This window comes from Perca flavescens, chromosome 20 (genome assembly GCF_004354835.1).
Source record: "Perca flavescens isolate YP-PL-M2 chromosome 20, PFLA_1.0, whole genome shotgun sequence".
Taxonomy (NCBI): domain Eukaryota; kingdom Metazoa; phylum Chordata; class Actinopteri; order Perciformes; family Percidae; genus Perca; species Perca flavescens.
Genome location: NC_041350.1, coordinates 30,902,607 through 30,921,511, shown reverse-complemented (window position 1 = coordinate 30,921,511; position 18,905 = coordinate 30,902,607). Strand labels below are relative to the sequence as shown.

Here is an 18,905-nt window from a genome sequence, read left to right as displayed (position 1 = left end):
TCACAAGGGGAACTTGAGATAATCATTCATGGTTTTGTTTCATCACAACTTGATTACTGTAACTCTGTTTTCACCTGTCTTAGCAAGTCATCCCAGGAACGTCTGCAACTAGTGCAAAATTCTGCTGCTAGGCTGTTGACCAGGTCCAACAGAATGTCACACATCACTCCTGTGTTATCCATGTTACATTGGCTTCCAATAAAGCTCAGGATCCATTTTAAGGTTCTAGTTCTGACATATAAAGCATTGCATGGTCAGGCGCCTGTTTATATCTCTGACCTGCTCCAGCCGTACATCACTACCAGGTCCCTCAGGTCCTCTAACCAGGACTCCTGGTGGTCCCTCGCACTCCTTTAAAGACTAAAGGTGACCGTTCTTTCGAAGTGGTAACTCCACCCTCGTGGAACGCTCTTCCTGTTAACCTACGTTCTGCAATCTCGGTTGACGCTTTTAGAAAGCATTTGAAAACATACTTGTTTCAACTGGCTTTTGTCTCATGTTTGTAATTGTGGTTGTTTTTTTTAATCCTCACTCAAACTGCATTTGTTGTTGCTTGTATTATTTTCTGTTTTGGATTTTAATGTTTTTTAATCAAATGTCATTTGTGTGAAGCACTTTGTGACTCTGTCTGTGAAAGGTGCTATATCAAATAAATTACTTACTTACTTACTATGAACGTGTACTGTATAGGGTCAAGTACCAACAACTAGCATAGCTTTAGCTCAACAGTCCAACCAATAATGACTTATATAATTACAAATTGGCATATCTTAACCATTGTGTTTTCAATTTTTGTTTTATATCAGAAAATATGTGACGTAGAAATAAGCACTGAAAATGTGTAGAAGAAAAATGTAACAATTTAAAACGTTGGAAAAAGCCAAAACAAACGGTGAAAAAAAGGCGTTGAATAAAAAGTGTTTTTTTCACGGTTGACGGGAACACAAGGGTTACAAAATGAACAATTACCATCAACCTCCATACCCCTTCATACCCTTTAAATTCAGGACTGAGCTCTTCAAGACAATTCAATGAAAGACACTATTCTTTTTACTAAAAAGAATAAATATAAAGTGGGACTTTCAAAATAAAGGAGCATTTTAAAGATGATATTTATCGATATTTTCAATTTGATCATTGAAAATACATATCGAGATCTAGATTGATGTGTTGTTACACCCCTAATGTGTGGTGCACAGAAACTGAATGCTGCTTCTCCATGTTTAGTTTAGGTAGCGTGCATGACGACACTGCATTTTCCTGATCCAGATTTGATATACAGATTGCATGTTAATGCAAGGTGGCAATTAAACTACCCCTGTGTCTCTATTCTGTACTGCATACCAGAAGGTTTGGGGTATGAAGTAAGTTCACGCTGGACAAAACTAATGCTCCAGGATGTACACCTACTCCGAGCAACCCCAGGAAGATCTCAGAAAATCTAAACAAATCAACAAGCACAAATTTGCAATAGCTGTGACCATATACGCGCATGCATTCACACACGCCAGTGCCTGAAATGGGCCGGCACTTCTTATTTCTGTCCACATGAGTACCCTTACTTACTTGTAATTGTTATAACCAGTAGGCTATTATTAATAGGATTTTCTTAATACCAAATAGGCTGTATATCACGTTTTATTGGGGAAAAACCAAGCAATCCTATCAGGCACTGGCACACACACAACCTCACACACACACACACACTTGCCTTCCCTGCCAAATTTCAGCCTCCTAAGGTGAAAATTGGGGGGACATATTTGTCGGCCAACAGAGCGTGCTGTAGAGCCGCTGGTCGTAGAAATGATTTGTCGGTACACGTCTTGCTGCATACTTTCCTGACAGTACAAAACCATGAAGTACATTGACTTCTTGAATACTAACTGAAAAACAACAACAATATACTGTGAATCTCAATGTATGGTACACACTGTATACTTAGTCATACTTGTCATGGGGAGTTCTATGCTACTACTACTACTACTACTACTGCTACTATTCCCTTCAAAAATCTAATATAATTGAAAAAAATGGCATAATATTCAATTCAGAGCATTGGAGACCACATTTACTTGGCATTGTTGGAGATCCTTGATTTACATTTAGGTTATTATGGGATGGATGCAAATCTAGCAGATTTGTCAGCTAAACATTCCAGTGTTTTCCCTAGGTTTGTGGAAGACTTAGGTGCACATATTTGGCAAGGGGGTTAGCAGTCTTGTGTTTTTCAATAAAAAAAAATGCAATTATTGGGTTCAAATCCGACCTGTGGGCCTTTGCTGCGTGTCATCCCCCATCTCTCTCCCACCTTTCCTGTCTATCCACTGTCACTATCAAATAAAGGGGGGGAAAGCCCCCCAAAAAATCTTTAAAAATAATTAAAATAAAATGCTTACAGACAAAACTTGCTAAAGAAGTCCACAGGAACCAACTCCAATGATCAGATCTGAGGAGAGTCATTTAGTTAGTTTTGATGCTCACGTTGAATTTCCATTCATTTGGCTTAGGCGGTGCCCAAAACGGCTTGGGTCTTAGAATAGCAGGGGAAACCCTGTATTCATTCTGTGAAGTTAGTATGGTATTGGGACACAGCTGAGATTTCTCTGACATTTTCGTTTTTAAATTATAATTTGTACTAACGTGTCAAAATGTCCGTTATATGATTGTGTGGTTGACGTATTTCTCCGTTGAAGCTGGTGCAGGGCGACTGCTGTTACTGCATCCCATGGTGGAAGCTCATCACAGCAGGATCGCGCTGAGGGAGCAGCTTTCGCTCTCAAATAGCAAAGAGTGGAATAACATGATTGACAGTGTGAGTGTGTGTCTGTGTGTGACTCCAGGGAAATCCTGCTGGGATCGGTGAGGCTGTTGAAGCAAAATCTTTATTTACATTAGAGACATTAACGTGTGGTGGTTCACACCTCCTTATAATGAAACAAAACATATTTACATGGTGATGAGAGGCATTGCATCATTAAATGCATACAACAGAAGAGTGCTTTTACAGGAGATTCCTTCTGGAAGAGATGCACTTCTGTGATTGAAGCAAATAGCCACTATTTTCTCAATCATACTAGCAGACAAAAGTATGCATTTCTAGAGCAGTTAGAACTTTGTTACATTTTTGATAAGACTACAAAAAGAAATCAATCTGCAGCAGTTATCAATGGAGCCAAAGTTCTGTTACTGGGGAAATATCGCCATCTATATGTATATGTCTGCCAGGATTTTCATGGGGGGGGGGGGTTGTTCTATGATACTACTAATACTACATTACTCCCTACAGAAATCGAATATCATTGAGGAAAAAATTCTTATGGCCTTATATTCAATTCAGATTATTGAAGACCACGTTTACTTGTCATTGTTAGGGATCCTTGATTTGCATTTAGAGCAGCCCACATTATTATGGGATGGATGCAAACATAGCAGACAGGTAACATTCTTTGTGGGAACTCTACTCCAGCAGACTATAACAAAAATAGGTTTTGAGATTAGTAATGCTGTTTATGCCACATTCCTACCCTGTTATGTAATTTACAAATAGTAATCAGACAATGTTTGCCTCTTTTAAGGTGGCAGGAGTCATCCTCAACATGTGTTGTCTTATTGTTTCAAAATGATAAAGACAGTTGGAGAACAATTTGATATAATATAGGGTGTAGGCTTTACAACTATCATGTTTTTCCCAAATGATGTACAGATTTTTAGGCATTCTAATAATTCTAATATAAATTGTGCATATACAGTATGTTAGGGTGTAAATGGGGAGAAAATCTCCACGGGGGGAGCATGCCCCTGGATCCCCCTAAATTTGGGCTGAGCCCCAAATGTTTAAAACGGTTGGCACCGCCCCTGGTAGACTTAAATGTTATATAGTTATGTAACTCTCTTTCTGCTAACATACCCCTCTCTAATCTCGGGGCTTGCACAGAAATCCACAACCACTCTTCCTTAACACCGCGCTGCTTCGGCTCCGCAGCGGGCTGGAAATATGACCAATGTACAGTAAAGCTGGGTCAACTGTGCCGTCCAAGTGCGGGTAAAAAAGTGTCGAAGCGAAGGGCTGGGCCCACGGCCTCGGACAGGTTTAGCCTCATTCCTGCGCGCTGTGTGGCGGAGACACTCGGCGCACACTGCTTTCTGCCTTTCCTTGTCCGTTCTCCTCCACCTAACCGGCGGATTCAGAGCCTCATTTCCCTCTGCACTGTGATTGACACCTCCTCTTGTCCAATCACGGCGCTTGACATTGCTCCCGGCAGCCAATCGCCGTCGTACGTCGATCTTAACCCGTCAAGCACGCTGCTGTGCGTGTCTGTTATGTGTGCCAGTGTTGACAATAGGGTGAAAAAGAAACAGCCCCGAATCACAAACGAGCTAAGGAAAACACCAAAATCCAGGGGTTTGGGGAAGACAAGCAATTGAATCATTAACAGGAATGTAATTGCGTTATCATAATCGTTTTATATAGCCGTATTTTGTTATTAATGGGAGTTTGAGGATTATTCCGTTGGAAGGAAAAAGGTACTCGTGGGTTTGGCTGTTTGAGGCCAGATCTTCCTGCTGTTTGCACCGAGCTGGAGGTAGTCTCACAGCTAGATAGAGCTCCAAACATAGGATAACTCCTCCGCCGCCGTCTCCGTTGCGAACCACAGAGGATCAAGGTAAAGTACTACGTTTGGAGAGCTAACAGCCACTCGGTCGGCTGCAGCTTGTCGGGGTCGGGACTCGGGACTCGGGACGGTGTGTGTTTCCCAAGTCGGTCTGTCAGTCTGTGAGCGCTAGCTAACGGTAGCAGCATTAGCACTGCCCCCTGTATTTACATCTGGGATGATGGGTGATCGCCCAAGTCCGCCCAGGTAACGTTATTTTATTAGCACACATGTTTATTATCCATTCAATGTTTTTATATCAGCTAGATGCACTGAAAGCTAGCTGGTGATGGCTAATAAGCTAAGGCTACATGTTCAACTTGAGCTAACCCGCGATAGCCGTAGCATTAACCAAAAAATGCTAAAATAAAAAAACTAAAAGGGTGATAAAAGGCTGCATTGTGTCAATGTTACTAATGTGTACGTGTTTTGTGTGCTCTGATGAGACGACTTGCTAACTATATAAGCGTTAATAGCATAAGCTTTGTAACGGTTTATGTGGAAGCTATCGTTGCTAACGCTAGCTAACGTTAGTGAGGTTATCGCGCTGTCAAGTTTTGAATATTATGCTGCTGCTGCTGTGCCGCTGCCAGGCCCAACATGGCCAAGCTAACGACAGCTCTCCTAAACTAGGCTGGATTTTTGACGTCATGCAGCTGATGGCAAACTTTGCTTCTCTAGCTGATAACAGTAAATATAGGTAACATCAAATTACACTGTTATGGATATGATCTTTATCATGTTATTTGGCTTTGGTGGTGGCTGAGTGACTGATGTTTCCAGGGCAGAGCTGATGTCAGGAAAGCATTCGGTACTGGGCACGGCTGCACGATATGAGAAAATATGCGATATTTAATAACGTTGTTGAATATAGTGATCTTGATTTAAAGAGGGGAAAAAAAAGGATTTATTGTGCAGCCCTAGTCATGGGCTGGTTGCTTAAAGGGAAAATGCTGATGTTTATTTCTCCATGAGTTGAAAAAGCCCTGTAAATCTGGCCTGAGACAAGTTTAGCTGCCCCGTTTGCTGCTTTGGCTGATAACAGTAAATAAGTAACATCAACTGACACTGTTATGGGTATAATCTTTATTATGTTATTTGGCTTAGGTGGTGGCTTAGTGGCTGATGTTTCCGGGCCAGATCTGATGTCAGGAAAGCATTCTGTCATGGGTAGGGCTGCACGATATGAAGAAATATGCGATAACGGTGTTGCTTGCAAACAAACAGATGTTAAAGTGTACTCAGTTCGGGCTTTCTGCCGCTTTCAGTAAACTGCTAAAATACAAGAAATGGCTTGTTGAATAAAAAAAAATATTAAAGGACATTATTTGCAACATTATTTCATTGAACTGAACCCAAAAAGACATCTTCAAAAAAAAGAATGAAAATTTTAAAGTGCAGTTTTCTAATTATAATCCATGAGTGTCTTTTGTAGGGCTGTCCCAAATGATTATTTTTTTAAACGGTTAATATAGCGATTCTTTTTTCGATTAGTCGACTAATCTACGATTAATTTTTCGATTAATCTAACTATTAATTTTTCGATTAATTTTTCAATTAGCGATTCTTTTCCCATTGCTCAATTATAAAAAATTTACACAAAACAAATTTCAATAAGGTTCAAATTTCTATTTATTAAAATTGTTTAACACTTTACAGTTAACATTTTACTTGAGCAATGCAGTCCAAGTAAAATGAATTAGTAGTGCAACCTGAAGCCAGATGTAGGCTATCAATCCAACCACAAAATAAAGTCACTTTCAGGAGGAATACAAAAATAAAAACTTAAAGTAAACAGAGCAAGTGCAAAAAGAATAGTATATGAGAGATTAACCAGGATTTCTTTTTTTAACAGTAGATACAATAATTAATAAGCTCTTGTTTAACATCCAAGCTCTTCTCCCTTTAATTTAACTTTCATTATTTGTATCTAAAGGCTGGTTAAGCACTGTACGAAGGAGCAGATGGACAGTTTTTTTTTGTCTTGTTCCAGTGATTGGCACATCTGGGTGATGGCGTTTGATATGTGTTATCATGTTAGATGTATTTCCACTCACATACCCAACAACTGCTGAACAACGCCGACACACAATCCTCGTCTTTTCCACCACTCTCTCGCCTGTAGTCTACTACTGGAACTGACCCGAAGACCAAAGTTTTCGAGGTGGGGACGGCACCAGGTGGGAGGGCAAGGCTCCAGGCTGCAGCCACAAAGTCTCAAAGTTTTCCCAAACTTGCGATCTTAAAGAGGCCGGCAGGTCCTCTAACTTTTGTGGGTCGCCATCACTCCCCATGCTCATCCTTTCGTGCTGCTATCTCTGACTCACTAACTGGACCGTTGACCTGACAAAAAAACTGCATGTAGGCGGAGCTCGGCTAGCTTCAGAGCTAAGGCAGGGCTACAGATTAAGTGTCCCTAGAACCATGAGTCTGGCCTGAGACAGGTTTAGCTGTCCTGTCAAGTGAAGCCAACTGTCAAATGTGTGGTGATAATTTGATAGAAGCTTATAGCCTACTGTGTCTGACAAACTCAAAAAAATGCCACTGGTATGGCATGTTTTCTTGTACAAGCCAACACTGTGTCACAACACTGGCATTCCTAGATTTCTAGTACCTTTTGTTGCTCGACTGTGCGTGTTTGTGTGTGCGTGCTTGAGTTTTGGTGCTGTCATGCAGCTCCTTCCTATCAACTCTGTATTGTGTGTGTGTGTGTGTGTGTGTGTGTGTGTGTGTGTGTGTGTGTGTGTTGTGTGAGAAAGTTGCTGAGTTCATTTGTTCCTGACTGTGTGGACAGTGTTATTATTCCCTGAATGAATTAGACGTCAGATTGCAGCATTCAGTCAATAATGGCAACAGTTGACTTTCCGAAGAAGTGAGTAGTAGAAGGGTTTGAAATGGTACATCTGGGATTTGGACTGATGCAATTAGTGCCGGGACCACTTATCCATTCATCAGTAACTCATGGAATTGATATGTACAATAACCTGGCCTCTTTGTTGTGCATGAATCATTTGTTGCTGTGATAGGCAGGAAACATGCTTTGTTCTGGCTCCTGGAGTCGGCAATGGCTGCAAATTTAGCCTGAAATTGATACATTTCTCTAAGGACACTTCCTGTGTTTGCCATGAATGATGCATTGTAGCTGCCCTTTGTAATCACAGAGATATTGAATATTAATCTGGTGTGTGTTAGGGCTGCTCGATTATGGAAAAAATTATAATCAAGATTATTTTGGTCAATATTGAAATCACAATTATTTAACACGATTCCTCATTAACATTTGGATATAATGGATAGTGTCCAGGCTATAATCTGTTAGTGTCCTTTATCTCACAGAAAGAGTCTTTGGATCAGAATAAAATCTGTTTTACTTCTGTGAGTCGGTTCAGCTTTACAGATATCACACATAACGTTACACAGCTAATGAACAGTTCCACACACATAACACAATGTGCATCTCACATCACATGTTCACTCACTATGACCACTACTACTGGCATTACTAAACACTGGGCCAAAATATCAACAATAATGTCGCTGTCAGTGGGCTTATTTGCTAGCTAACCTTAGGGAAAATCCAGCACGTAGACGGTACCTTAGAGTAACGTTGGTGTTCCAGGTGATTTAACGTCCCTGCTCATTTACATACAGTTTAACAAAACTAAACTAAATGCTGAGGGAACATTACTATGTTTTTTCATGTTGGTTTTGAGCAGTCTGCCTATGGAAGCTGGAAAAAGTTTTAAACAGTAAGTGAATACAGTGTGAACGTCTACTACAGCGGGGGGGCAAAGGGACAGCAGGGTTAGCTAACGTTAGCTGTTCCCAGAAAACTGAGTTGGTTTTGCCTTTTTTTTGCTCACCAAACGCTGCTGCCATCTTTACTCGCCCTGAGTTTTTAAATTCCAGCGGATGATATGCACACGCACACGACTTGCCTCCCTGACTGGCTTCGGGAGGGGCGGATGTGCACGTGTGGATGTGCGCATGCGTGTGTCATTCAGAACACAAGACAAAATAAGTGTCTTGAGTGTTCTTGCAAAACAGAACATGGCAAAATAATTGTTTCTTCTCGATTTATACTATTTTGCCGATCGAGCCGAAATTGAAATTGAAATTCAATTAATTGCACAGCCCTAGTGTGTGTGCACAGTGTGTAGAGCTGAATCATGACCTCATGCAAAAGTTTAAGGAGCTGATGGGATACCATTTCATTGGAATTGTACCTTGTACCAACGTGACAAACTAAATGGATTGATTTGAAATAGTAATATGGTTAGTCAATTGACCAAAAGTCCCTCCTAAAATCAGAATATGTTTTCGGTCTTCTTAGTCATCAGTGGGAACAAACTGAACATCTTTGGGTTTCAAACTATCAGGTGGACAAAACATGGCGGACAACGCAAATTTTATAGATCAGACAATTCATTCTTTAATCAAGAAAATAGCCTGTAGATGAATTGATAATAACACTAATCGTTTATTGCTGCCCTAATAATATCAGTGGTCAAATAACCTGGCGTCCTCATTATTCACATGGCCAGTTGCAAGTCTTTAACTGCATGTATTATTTATTTTAGTTTCTTGTGTTTAGTCATTATGAAAGATGCTTTGTCATTCCCCTCTGCAAATACATCTTAATGTATTTGATTTTTGAAATGTTGGTTGGACAAGACATTAAAAAGCGTCACCGTGGCTGGTTGGCCCAGTGGGTAGAGCAGGCACGCATATAGTGCCTTTCTCACCTAGCTGTCCTGTCCATTAAAGGCGGAAAAGCCCCAAAAAAATCTTTAAAAAAAAAAAAAAAAAAAAGGCATCACAGAGGCTCTGGGCAGGAACAATTTTCACAAGTCCTCAACGTGTCTCTCAGTAGATGATAATATCCATCTTGATAAGAGACGGTTTCATCATAAATTACGTGACGTAGCTTAAATGTAGTCTCCAAGAAGTTAAAGGTTGCATTTAGCAATTTTCCGAACCGATTTAACTGTTGTAGGTGAGTGAAATCAGGAGTGAATGCCCCTTACCTGCTGGTGACATGAGTTAAGATGAAGTATCGCAGTAAGGAAACTAATTCATTCATACAAAGATTGTTTGGTTTTTGCAGCTGTTTTAGAATTTCGGACCACAGGCGAGAGATCCTTGAACTTGCCTCCTGCCAGCCTCTCTTAAAAAAATAAATGTTTTTGTATCTCCCATGTGTATATTCCTGTACGTGTTTGTTCCCTCACTTCACTTCTGCCTTGCCATTGCCTATTTGTTGACTTCCTGTCCAACAGCAGCTCCCTCCCTCCTCTTCCTCCCTTTCTGTTGCTGTCCCTGTTGTCCGCCGTGCCCCCCTCCTCTCTTCTTCCCTCTTGTTCTTTAATCCCACCCTCCTCGGGCCTGTGAGGATGTCATCTGGTCTCTTATGTAAGAAGCACAGGAGGGGAACGGCTTTGGTGCTTGGCTGCCATGCGCCTGACCAGCCGCCGTAGTCTCGCTCTCCCTCATGTGTTGTGGTGGCACTGGAGTGTTTTCGCCATTAGCCGGCTGGACCGAAAAAGAGAGAGTGAGAGACAGAGAGAGAGAGACAGTGAGGGACTGATGGTACGTGGGGATTCCAGTGCCCCTTTGCACAGGTAAGCGGGGCTCTAGTTTGTACATTTTTAGGATTTTTTTCTGAGGGAGAATGATTGTAGTTTTTCCACTGGTGACATTCACCAGGTGGCGAAAGCATAGAAGCATTGACCGCTCTTCAAATAGTCGTCGTTGCCATTGGTGATGCAGCAGGCAGAAACTGGGAGTGACTCACTGATCGAGATGTACAACTTCACCGATGCCTCCTGAAATGTAGCAGACAGTGTGTGTTTGATCAGAGCTGAATGAAGCTGACTGGCTGTATTTAGTCACCCCTTGCAGGGATTTCAAGTTGTTTCAAGATGCAGTGTGGATGTAAGGGCTAGTATTTTGTAAACTGCCTTCTTAGTTAAAAGTAATATTATTTCGAAAGCCCCAAATCACAAACTCGATTAATCTGCTGATCATTTTCATGTTAAATAGATTAACTGTGCTGTCTAAAAACAGAAAATGTTGTCCAAGTTGATGTGTTTTTAAATGTCTTTTTATATCTGACCAACTATCCAAAACCCAAAGATTTTTGGTTTTCAATGATATAAAACAGAGAAAAGCAGCAAATCCTCACATTGGAAAAGCTGCAACCAGAGAATGGATGCTGTTTGTGCTAAAACAAATGAATGAAACAACGATTTAAATAGTTAGTTTTCTGTCCATCAACTACTTAATTAACAAATTAATTGTTTCAGCTCTGCGTTACACCCTCTAGCCTATTGTCAGACCCTGAGATTGGACCAACGCCCCTTTAGCCTGTGTGGGAAACTTCCATATTTTGATGGCAGCTGCTGCTCGCCGCCATCATCACAACAACTCTGTTGTGGATTGAACTGTTTCCAGTAACGCAACCTGATTGTCTAAAGGTGTCAAAACGTGTGTACGTCAGAGCTGTTCCACTATAAGCCATTAGCTGTAGATAATCTCAGAGTAAAGGTGATTTTCAGACACTCTGGCCCGCCTCGCCTGGTCTTTATGAGGCTCAGCAACACACACACACACACACACACACACACACACACACACACACACACACACACACACACACAGAACAGGTGTCGAGGTGTCAATTTGCAGTTTTTCACTGAGGCTTGAGATGCTGTTGGGACCCACTTTTGCATGTCATTTGAATAGTCTTGCGCCAAAGATTGACAGGCAAAACTGTCGACTACGGACGCAAATTAAATTTTTTGTATTATATATTTGAATACTTTGTATTCCGCCACAGTTTGATTTTTACGGCCACAGCGAGGTCTACAGATTAATGGCGAGTCACCTGGCAGACTTGCTGTTGGAGGGGTTAAACTGAACAGCCACCATCAGATAGATCAGTGTTGAGCTGGAGATGTTTTCCCAACGTGCTGATGCCCAACAGAAGCCATTCACTCAGATGATCATTACCAGCTGTGTGGTTATGAAAGGGAAGACCATTTGCGGCATTGACAGATGACTCTCTTGTCATCTCCATGTAATTGCTTTTGTCATATGTGACTCTGTGTCTGTAGGGTGTAGTCGTAGTAAATTAATAAATGGTAACCCTGAGCATAGTTAAAGGAAATCAATGCAATTGTGACGGAGATTATATTTTGTGAGACATGTTTAGGGTTTCAACCAACATTTATTTTCATTATTGATCAGTAAAATATTGAACACTGGACACAGGTTTGTGGAGCCTAAGTGGTTGTCTTACACAACTATGCAAAGATATTTAATATTTAATTATACATTCAGGGTTTCCCTCAGTGGATTGCAAACCTGGTGGCCCACCGGGCCTAAGTTACCCCCCACCAGGCCTAAGCCACTGGGAATTATTTTTTTTAAATCTATTTTTAAGATATATAAGACATATTTTCAAATCTCCAGTTAGCTTTTAGCACTGACTTAATGTAGGGCCCTGTGGAATCTGTCTTATAGCTCTTTTTTTTTATTCTCAATTTGGTGATTCCTTCGATGGTTCTGTTATCACAGACGCTATTGCGCTCCACATTAATGTTGCTATGAGTGTGGGACTGGCCCCAGCCGGGCACTCGTCCAAAAAAAAGACATTTGCCACCAGGCTAACTAACTTTTCTGGGGGAAACCCCTGACATTGATAATTATATAAAACAGACCAATCCTTACCTTTTTGAGATGCTGAATCCAGTTTAAATTGGCTTTTTTTTTTTTTTTTAGATGATTTACTTAAAGGACTATTTGAATACCAATATTGTCTACAATGTGGTAATCATTTTGTGTTTTATAGTGGAGGAGCCCTGCCTCAGCTGAAAGAAAGAGAGCCCCTGCTAACGTCAGGACTCAGTAGACTACTCAGTAGAGAAGTGTATATTAGGCTTTTAGGCACTACATCATACAGGCCATGTATTTGAGTGGGGCGATGGTTTAAACCGTCATCTTGTAACTACATTGTTTGTGTTGCAGCAATTAATCAGCAGCGCGTTGCAATGTCTGGGGAAAAAGGAAAACTTTGTGAGTTAGGAAAGTAGGGCACTTTGGTTAACCAAATTTCCTGGGGGAAACCAAGGAAACTACAAAGAAGGAACAGTCGCTACTTATCACATATGTCATTGGTGCCAGGCCTGTAGCATACTACATGTATTTGTTTGTAATAGATGCTTCTTTGCTGTGTGTGTGTGTGTGTGTGTGTGTGTGTGTGTGTGTGTGTGTGTGTGTGTGTGTGTGTGTGTGTGTGTGTGTGTGTGTGTGTGTGTGTGTGTGTGTGTGTGTGTGTGTGTGTGTGTGTGTGTGTGTGTGTGTGTGTGTGTGTGTGTGTGTGTGTGTGTTATATTTTTTACATACATAATCGAATACCCTTCACCATACCTAGAGATCGGCATGGTTTTAGTTCAGTTAGCCTAATAGCTGGTTTGATTTGCATTGAGAGATGATCTTATGGAAAGTACCCCATGCCAATCTCTAGGTATGGTGAAGGGTATGTGATGATGTGGGGGGGCTATTTTAATTCCAAAGGCCAAGGGAACTTTATCAGGATGCATAGTATCCTGGATCCATGAAATAACTGGCCTTTAAAAATAAACATCTGCCTGCCTCTATGGGAATTTAACATAGGGGTGGACTGACTTATGCCCCTGTATTTTAAGGAAGAACATTTATTTATTTACAATACATTATTCATTCACAAAGAAAATTGGTGATCTTAAAGGTTGGATTTTTCCTAATCAATTTGATCAATTTCCAAAAGATGATGATTTTTTTTTTATTCCTCTTTTTAGTCAACTTTAGCATGGGTTCATAAACTTATGAGTAGGGTTGGGTATCGTTTTTTTTTTCTTCCCAATACCGGTGCTAAAACAATACTTTTAAAATGGTGCCGGTGCGTGAACCTATGCTTAAAAAAAATAAGATAATAGGGTATTTTACAATAACTTTGAATGCACCACGAGGCTTACTAGTTTCAAGTGAACGCACTGTCGGTGTTGTTTTTCCTACAAAGGCAGCTGCACACTGCTTGATGTCACGCTGTTGTAATCCTCCACAGTGAAATACAGACACCCTTTACACCGTTTAGCTGCAATTTGGTCCGCTAGAGACAAATTAGGTTAGGCACCGGTGCCACATTAGCACCGGCTTTCGGTACCCAACCCTACTTATGAGCACGACTGTTCCTTCTTTCTATTTTCCTTGGGGGACACCCTGCTTGTAGGGTCCAGATATGGGTCTGGAAAAGAATAGAAGGATTTAGAAATGTCTAGGTCCTGGTACATTTGGGAATTGTCATATTCTGATGTTAGTCACTGATAACAGATTGTCAATTTTATGAAAGCCTAGGGAGTGAAGGCAAGATCATGTAAATATGCACAAATCACCCTGAAAATAGGGAAAAAAAGACACTTCAGCTGCTTATTAATCACACTTGTCAGTCTTGATTATTATTATCTTCTTCCTCTTACAGTCGTATTGCATCAACACCCTGATGGTCTTTAAGCACAGATGGACGCCATGCCACTCTGCGATCATTAATCACTGTTAAAACTGCTGTGTACTGTACATGATGATGGACGATCAGCTGGGCAGCCTCGATAGCTTGTAAAAGGCTTTCACTGTCTGCTAGTGCTCTCCATATGCTCAGGCGTGTGTGTGTGTGTGTGTGTGTGTGTGTGTGTGTGTGTGTGTGTGTGTGTGTGTGTGTGTGTGTGTGTGTGTGTGTGTGTGTGTGTGTGTGTGTGTGTGTGTGTGTGTGTGTGTGTGTGTGTGTGTGTGTGTGTGTGTGTGTGTGTGTGTGTGTGTGTGTGTGTGTGTGTGTGTGTGTGTGTGTGTCCGCCCGCCCGCCCGTCCGTGTCTGTGTCCATTCTGTTATATACGAGGCCTGCTGGACATTCTGCACGGCTGCCTGTGTGACTTTGACGGAGCATTAGAGATGCAGCCAGCGCAGAGTACGGCCTGCAGCGTCGCGTTCGCGTCTTATTACATAACCCTTTCTGCTGGAGTTCTGATTAATTTCTTCTTGGGCCTTCATGTCATCCAGCTGAGTTAGAGTGGACTGGACCAGGACATCAGTGGCTCCAGTTATTGTTAATCATTAGATAACATAGACCTTTTAATGGTCCCCAGTGGGGAAATTCCGTTGTTGCAGCAGTACAACAAAAACACCATACATAAACATAAGTATAGAAAATGACATAAATAAATAACAGGTGCATAAACTAAAATAGAATAAAATAACAGAGAATTTGGAGACATGTGACGTGATAAAGTGACAATGGTGTGATTAATAGCAGCAGAGTCTAAATATAATCTATTTCAATGGTCAACAAAACATATTAACGTTCTATAATATGGTGTATTATAAAATAGTGATGGAACATGAGACATAGTATACGGTGCAGTAGTTTTGTAGTATATGCTCATGCTAAAATGCTAATTGACACGTCTGCATGTTAAGTTGTAATAGCTGTGGTAAAGTTTTCTAATAAGCGTGATGAGCATCACAGTGTGTCTCGGCTGATCTTTAAGCAGACAGCTCTTCGGCGGCTGAAAACATATCTTCACTTATATTTTTCAATGCATATCCTCATGGGTGTGGTTCAGAAAAGTAGTTTAGCAGTAGTTGGCAGTGGAAAGTGTGACTTCCGCTGTGGCATGTGTTTTGTTGTCTGTTAGAATTTTCTTTCTTTTTTTAAAGACATAATCAGGAGCAAACACAGCAGTGGACCTCAGCTTCCTCCCACTATGGCCTCGCAGCCACGGCTCTATTGTGTGTGCGTGTGTATCTGTTGGCTGGTTTTGTGGTTGGTGTAGTGTAACCACACCTGAAGCCTAAGTAGTCTCCCATGCTGGGTAAATGAGGCTGTGGCTGCACAGGTTTGTTGTGAGACTAATAAAATGTTGGAGGAAGGTGGACTGACACAGAGCTAAAATGTTTGTTTTTGCTTTCATGAGCTCACTACCAAAAACTTGGCTGTGGAGCTGCATGATAATGGCTAAAAATGTGCATTTGGGCAGCAATGTTGAGCAACAAGAAACTGATCATTTTTAATTTGCATTCCCATGGAGCCCCAAAAATAAAGTGAGATTGTAAAATAATTTCATGAATTGAAACTTAAACTCAAAGTAAGAGGAGGGGAGGGGGGGCAGTGACACAACCACTGGCATACTAAGTGTTATTAGGAAAATGGCATTATGAAATTCAAAAAGACCTTTTGATGAATGTTATTTTGAAATCAAAATGTCTTTAATAAAAAATAACCCAAAATGAACCCTCTTGCCATCAAAATAAGAATTACATTTTTACATTTTATAGTAATGAATTGAGTATTAGTAATTTATCAAATAATTTATAATTTATTTTGTCACGATTTGTTTAATATTGAACACTTTGGGCCTCCATACTGTACATGCAGAAGGTCCTAAGTCGACGGTCTCAAGTTATTGAAACTTGAAGCAACTTTGTCAATGGAGTTCCTTTTTTAATAGGACTCAAGTTCCAAGGCTAAACATTTGTTTTTACATGAATACTGCCTGATTTATAGGTAGTAAATATCCTAAAATTGATATTCAGAAATCAGTTGAAGCCCACTTTCAGTTCTGTTAAACTGTCAGTACAATAACTGTGGTTTACAACCTCCCCTCAGTGAACTGAGCGCTCTCTAAACTCATGTCTACTGTTAGTGTGTTAACCACTCTTTACCCCCCCACCCCTTTGTGTGTTTCTCCTAGCAGGGCTATGTCCTCGGCAGCCACCACATCTCCATCTGTGGACAAAGTGGACGGATTTTCACGGAAGTCTGTCAGGAAGGCCAAGCAGAAGCGGTCGCAGAGTTCGTCCCAGTTCCGCTCTCAGGGCAAACCCATCGAGCTCACGCCCCTGCCACTGCTCAAGGGTAAGTGTGTGTGTGCCAGTGTGTGTGTGCCAGAGATGTTCACAAGTCATTTTTTGGAAGTCCAAGTCGAGTCTTGAGTCTTTTGCCACGAGTCCAAGTCTCTGGCCGTCTCTTTTTCATAACTGTATTTTTCAACATTTTGGTATCTGCACCAAATCTGTGTTACTAACTGGCTGTAAAGCCCAGCCTCATCATGCATTATATTTTTCAGTGTTCAAAGTGAAAGGGGGAACATCTGTATTAAAAGTTAATACACCAACCATGGTGCAAACATGTGAGAACTGATACTTTCCGTATTGCTATTTAACAACAACCTGGTGAATATGAACCTAAGTCTGTTACATCATATGGATACAACTATAAAGATACAGTGTGCCTGTTCCCAGCATTAGGGCAACACTATGCCATGGTTAACTTGTTACCTGTGATGATATATGCTAAATATAACGTCTCTTTCACATTAGTGTGTTAGTGACTGACCTATCTGGGTGCGTTTGGAGATGCCTGATGAAGTTCCACATTGTTGATCCGGCATCATTTATCTTGGTGTCACACACCTTGCATGTAGCTGTTCTCTTACACAGTTTACCAAGTTATTGAAAGCAAAACTAATGACAAAAGGCACAACTCAGGGAGGACTTGGTGTCGCCATAGTCAATGTAGTTTTTGATATGTGAATGCGCACACATAAGGCATAGCGCATGCGTTACGTTGCACATTATAGCAAAGGGCAGGGGACATACAGCTCGTCATACGTTTCCCCAACGTATATGCGGCAATAAAAGAAAATTGAATAAATTTAAATTTAAAAAAAACAATAATTGCATGAAAACAGGTTGTTGACGTGTCTTGAAGCTCGAGTCCGAGTCAAGTCTGAAGTCTTTTAGGTCGAGTCGCAAGTCAAGTCTGAAGTCAGCTGTTTGTGCAACTCGAGTCCGAGTCTCTGACTCAAGTCCCCATCTCTGGTGCGTGTGTGTGTGAATGTTGGGGTTGATGATGTGGGAGGCTGAAGGGGTGATAACCCAGCCAAAGCCAAACAATAGCATTAAAGCGCTCATATTATACTCATTTTCAGGTTCATAACTGTATTTTAAGGTTGTACCAGAATAGGTTTACATGGTTTAATTTTCAAAAAACACCATATTTTTGTTGTACTGCACAGCTCTCTCTCACTGCTGCAGATCCTCTTTTCACCTGGTTTCTGTTTTAGCTACAGAGTGAGACCTCTTTTCTTCTTCTTCTTCTGTACTATCTTTGATTGCACTGGCACATGCTCAGTAGCTCAGATGTAGAGCATGTCAGCTAGCTAACTCTAGAGACAGTAAAAGACTTTGGTCAGTTACAAGGCAGGATTAGCTGGGAGACTTCTAAATGAGGGTACACATGTAAGTAGTTCTTTTGTAGATTATGGTGAACTTGTGTGTGTTGTAGCAGTGCTTTGCTATTGAGAACGAGGTACCATGCTAGCGTTAGCATTAGCGTTAGCATGCTAACGCTACGAGCTTACGGTTGCGGTTAGCCAGCTCGTTTCTGATTGTGATGTCACAGTCCGAGCCGATTTTGAACAGCTCACTAGGAGACTGTAGGCAGGACACATTCAGAAACCAGATCTCACTCAAAACAGCATGTATGGATTTTTTTTCAAAGTTTGTATGTGTGTGGAAGCACCAGAGACACAAAAGAACACCCCAAATCCCAGAACAAGTGTTTTTTTCATAATATGGGCACTTTAAGTAACTGCTTATATCCACTTCTAGCTTTGTTTTTGCAAAAGTAGAATAAGTTTGAGAGAAGGTTGTAGATGAAAGTTGAAACGTACTTCGATGTAGATCCGTTGCAACACCGTTTTAACTTGTGACTTCTCCATTCCATAAAACATTTAAGTTTGTTAGAATGAGAACAAACGCATAATCTGTTCCAATTAATTTGCAACCCATGTAGCCACATCTTAAACTACCATGTAGAATTGACATTGATTGCTCCGTTTATTCATGGTGCCTCCCCTGCCTTAATTACTTACTTACTTACTTAAGTTACTGTAAAGCACATGTATTTAACAAAGCCAGCACTCTCCATTTATTTATTTTCTTCAATGAATAGTGCTGCAATTGCCCAGTTTGCTGAGAGGCATGCAACCAAGGGGGTAAGCGTGCATCCGTAAAGCGTACCTCCTATGGAGACATTTTGATGCTAACAAGCCATCACCTCCCGTTAGCATCCCATTGACTGCTATTCATTTTGACAGCAAATAACTTTACATCTTAAGCGTTTTGTCTATTTATTTCTAAAGAAACACGACAATGTG

The 18,905-nt window shown here is 41.0% G+C and overlaps 1 protein-coding gene across 5 annotated transcripts in view; it reads left to right on the top strand.

Moving 5' to 3' along the window:
- The first annotated feature begins 4,273 nt into the window (after positions 1–4,273).
- ppp2r5eb (protein phosphatase 2, regulatory subunit B', epsilon isoform b) overlaps positions 4,274–18,905 on the top strand; it is a 71,405-nt gene continuing 56,773 nt past the window's right edge. The window contains exons 1-2 of one of the 5 annotated variants that reach the window (XM_028565476.1): positions 4,274–4,664; positions 16,440–16,600. In XM_028565476.1, the coding sequence (XP_028421277.1) occupies positions 16,444–16,600 (157 nt within the window). In that variant the 5' untranslated portion in view covers positions 4,274–4,664; positions 16,440–16,443. Of the gene's footprint in view, positions 4,860–9,776; positions 10,274–16,436; positions 16,601–18,905 lie in introns of those variants that run through there. The other 4 variants (XM_028565477.1, XM_028565473.1, XM_028565475.1 and 1 more) reach the window with 4 other exon arrangements.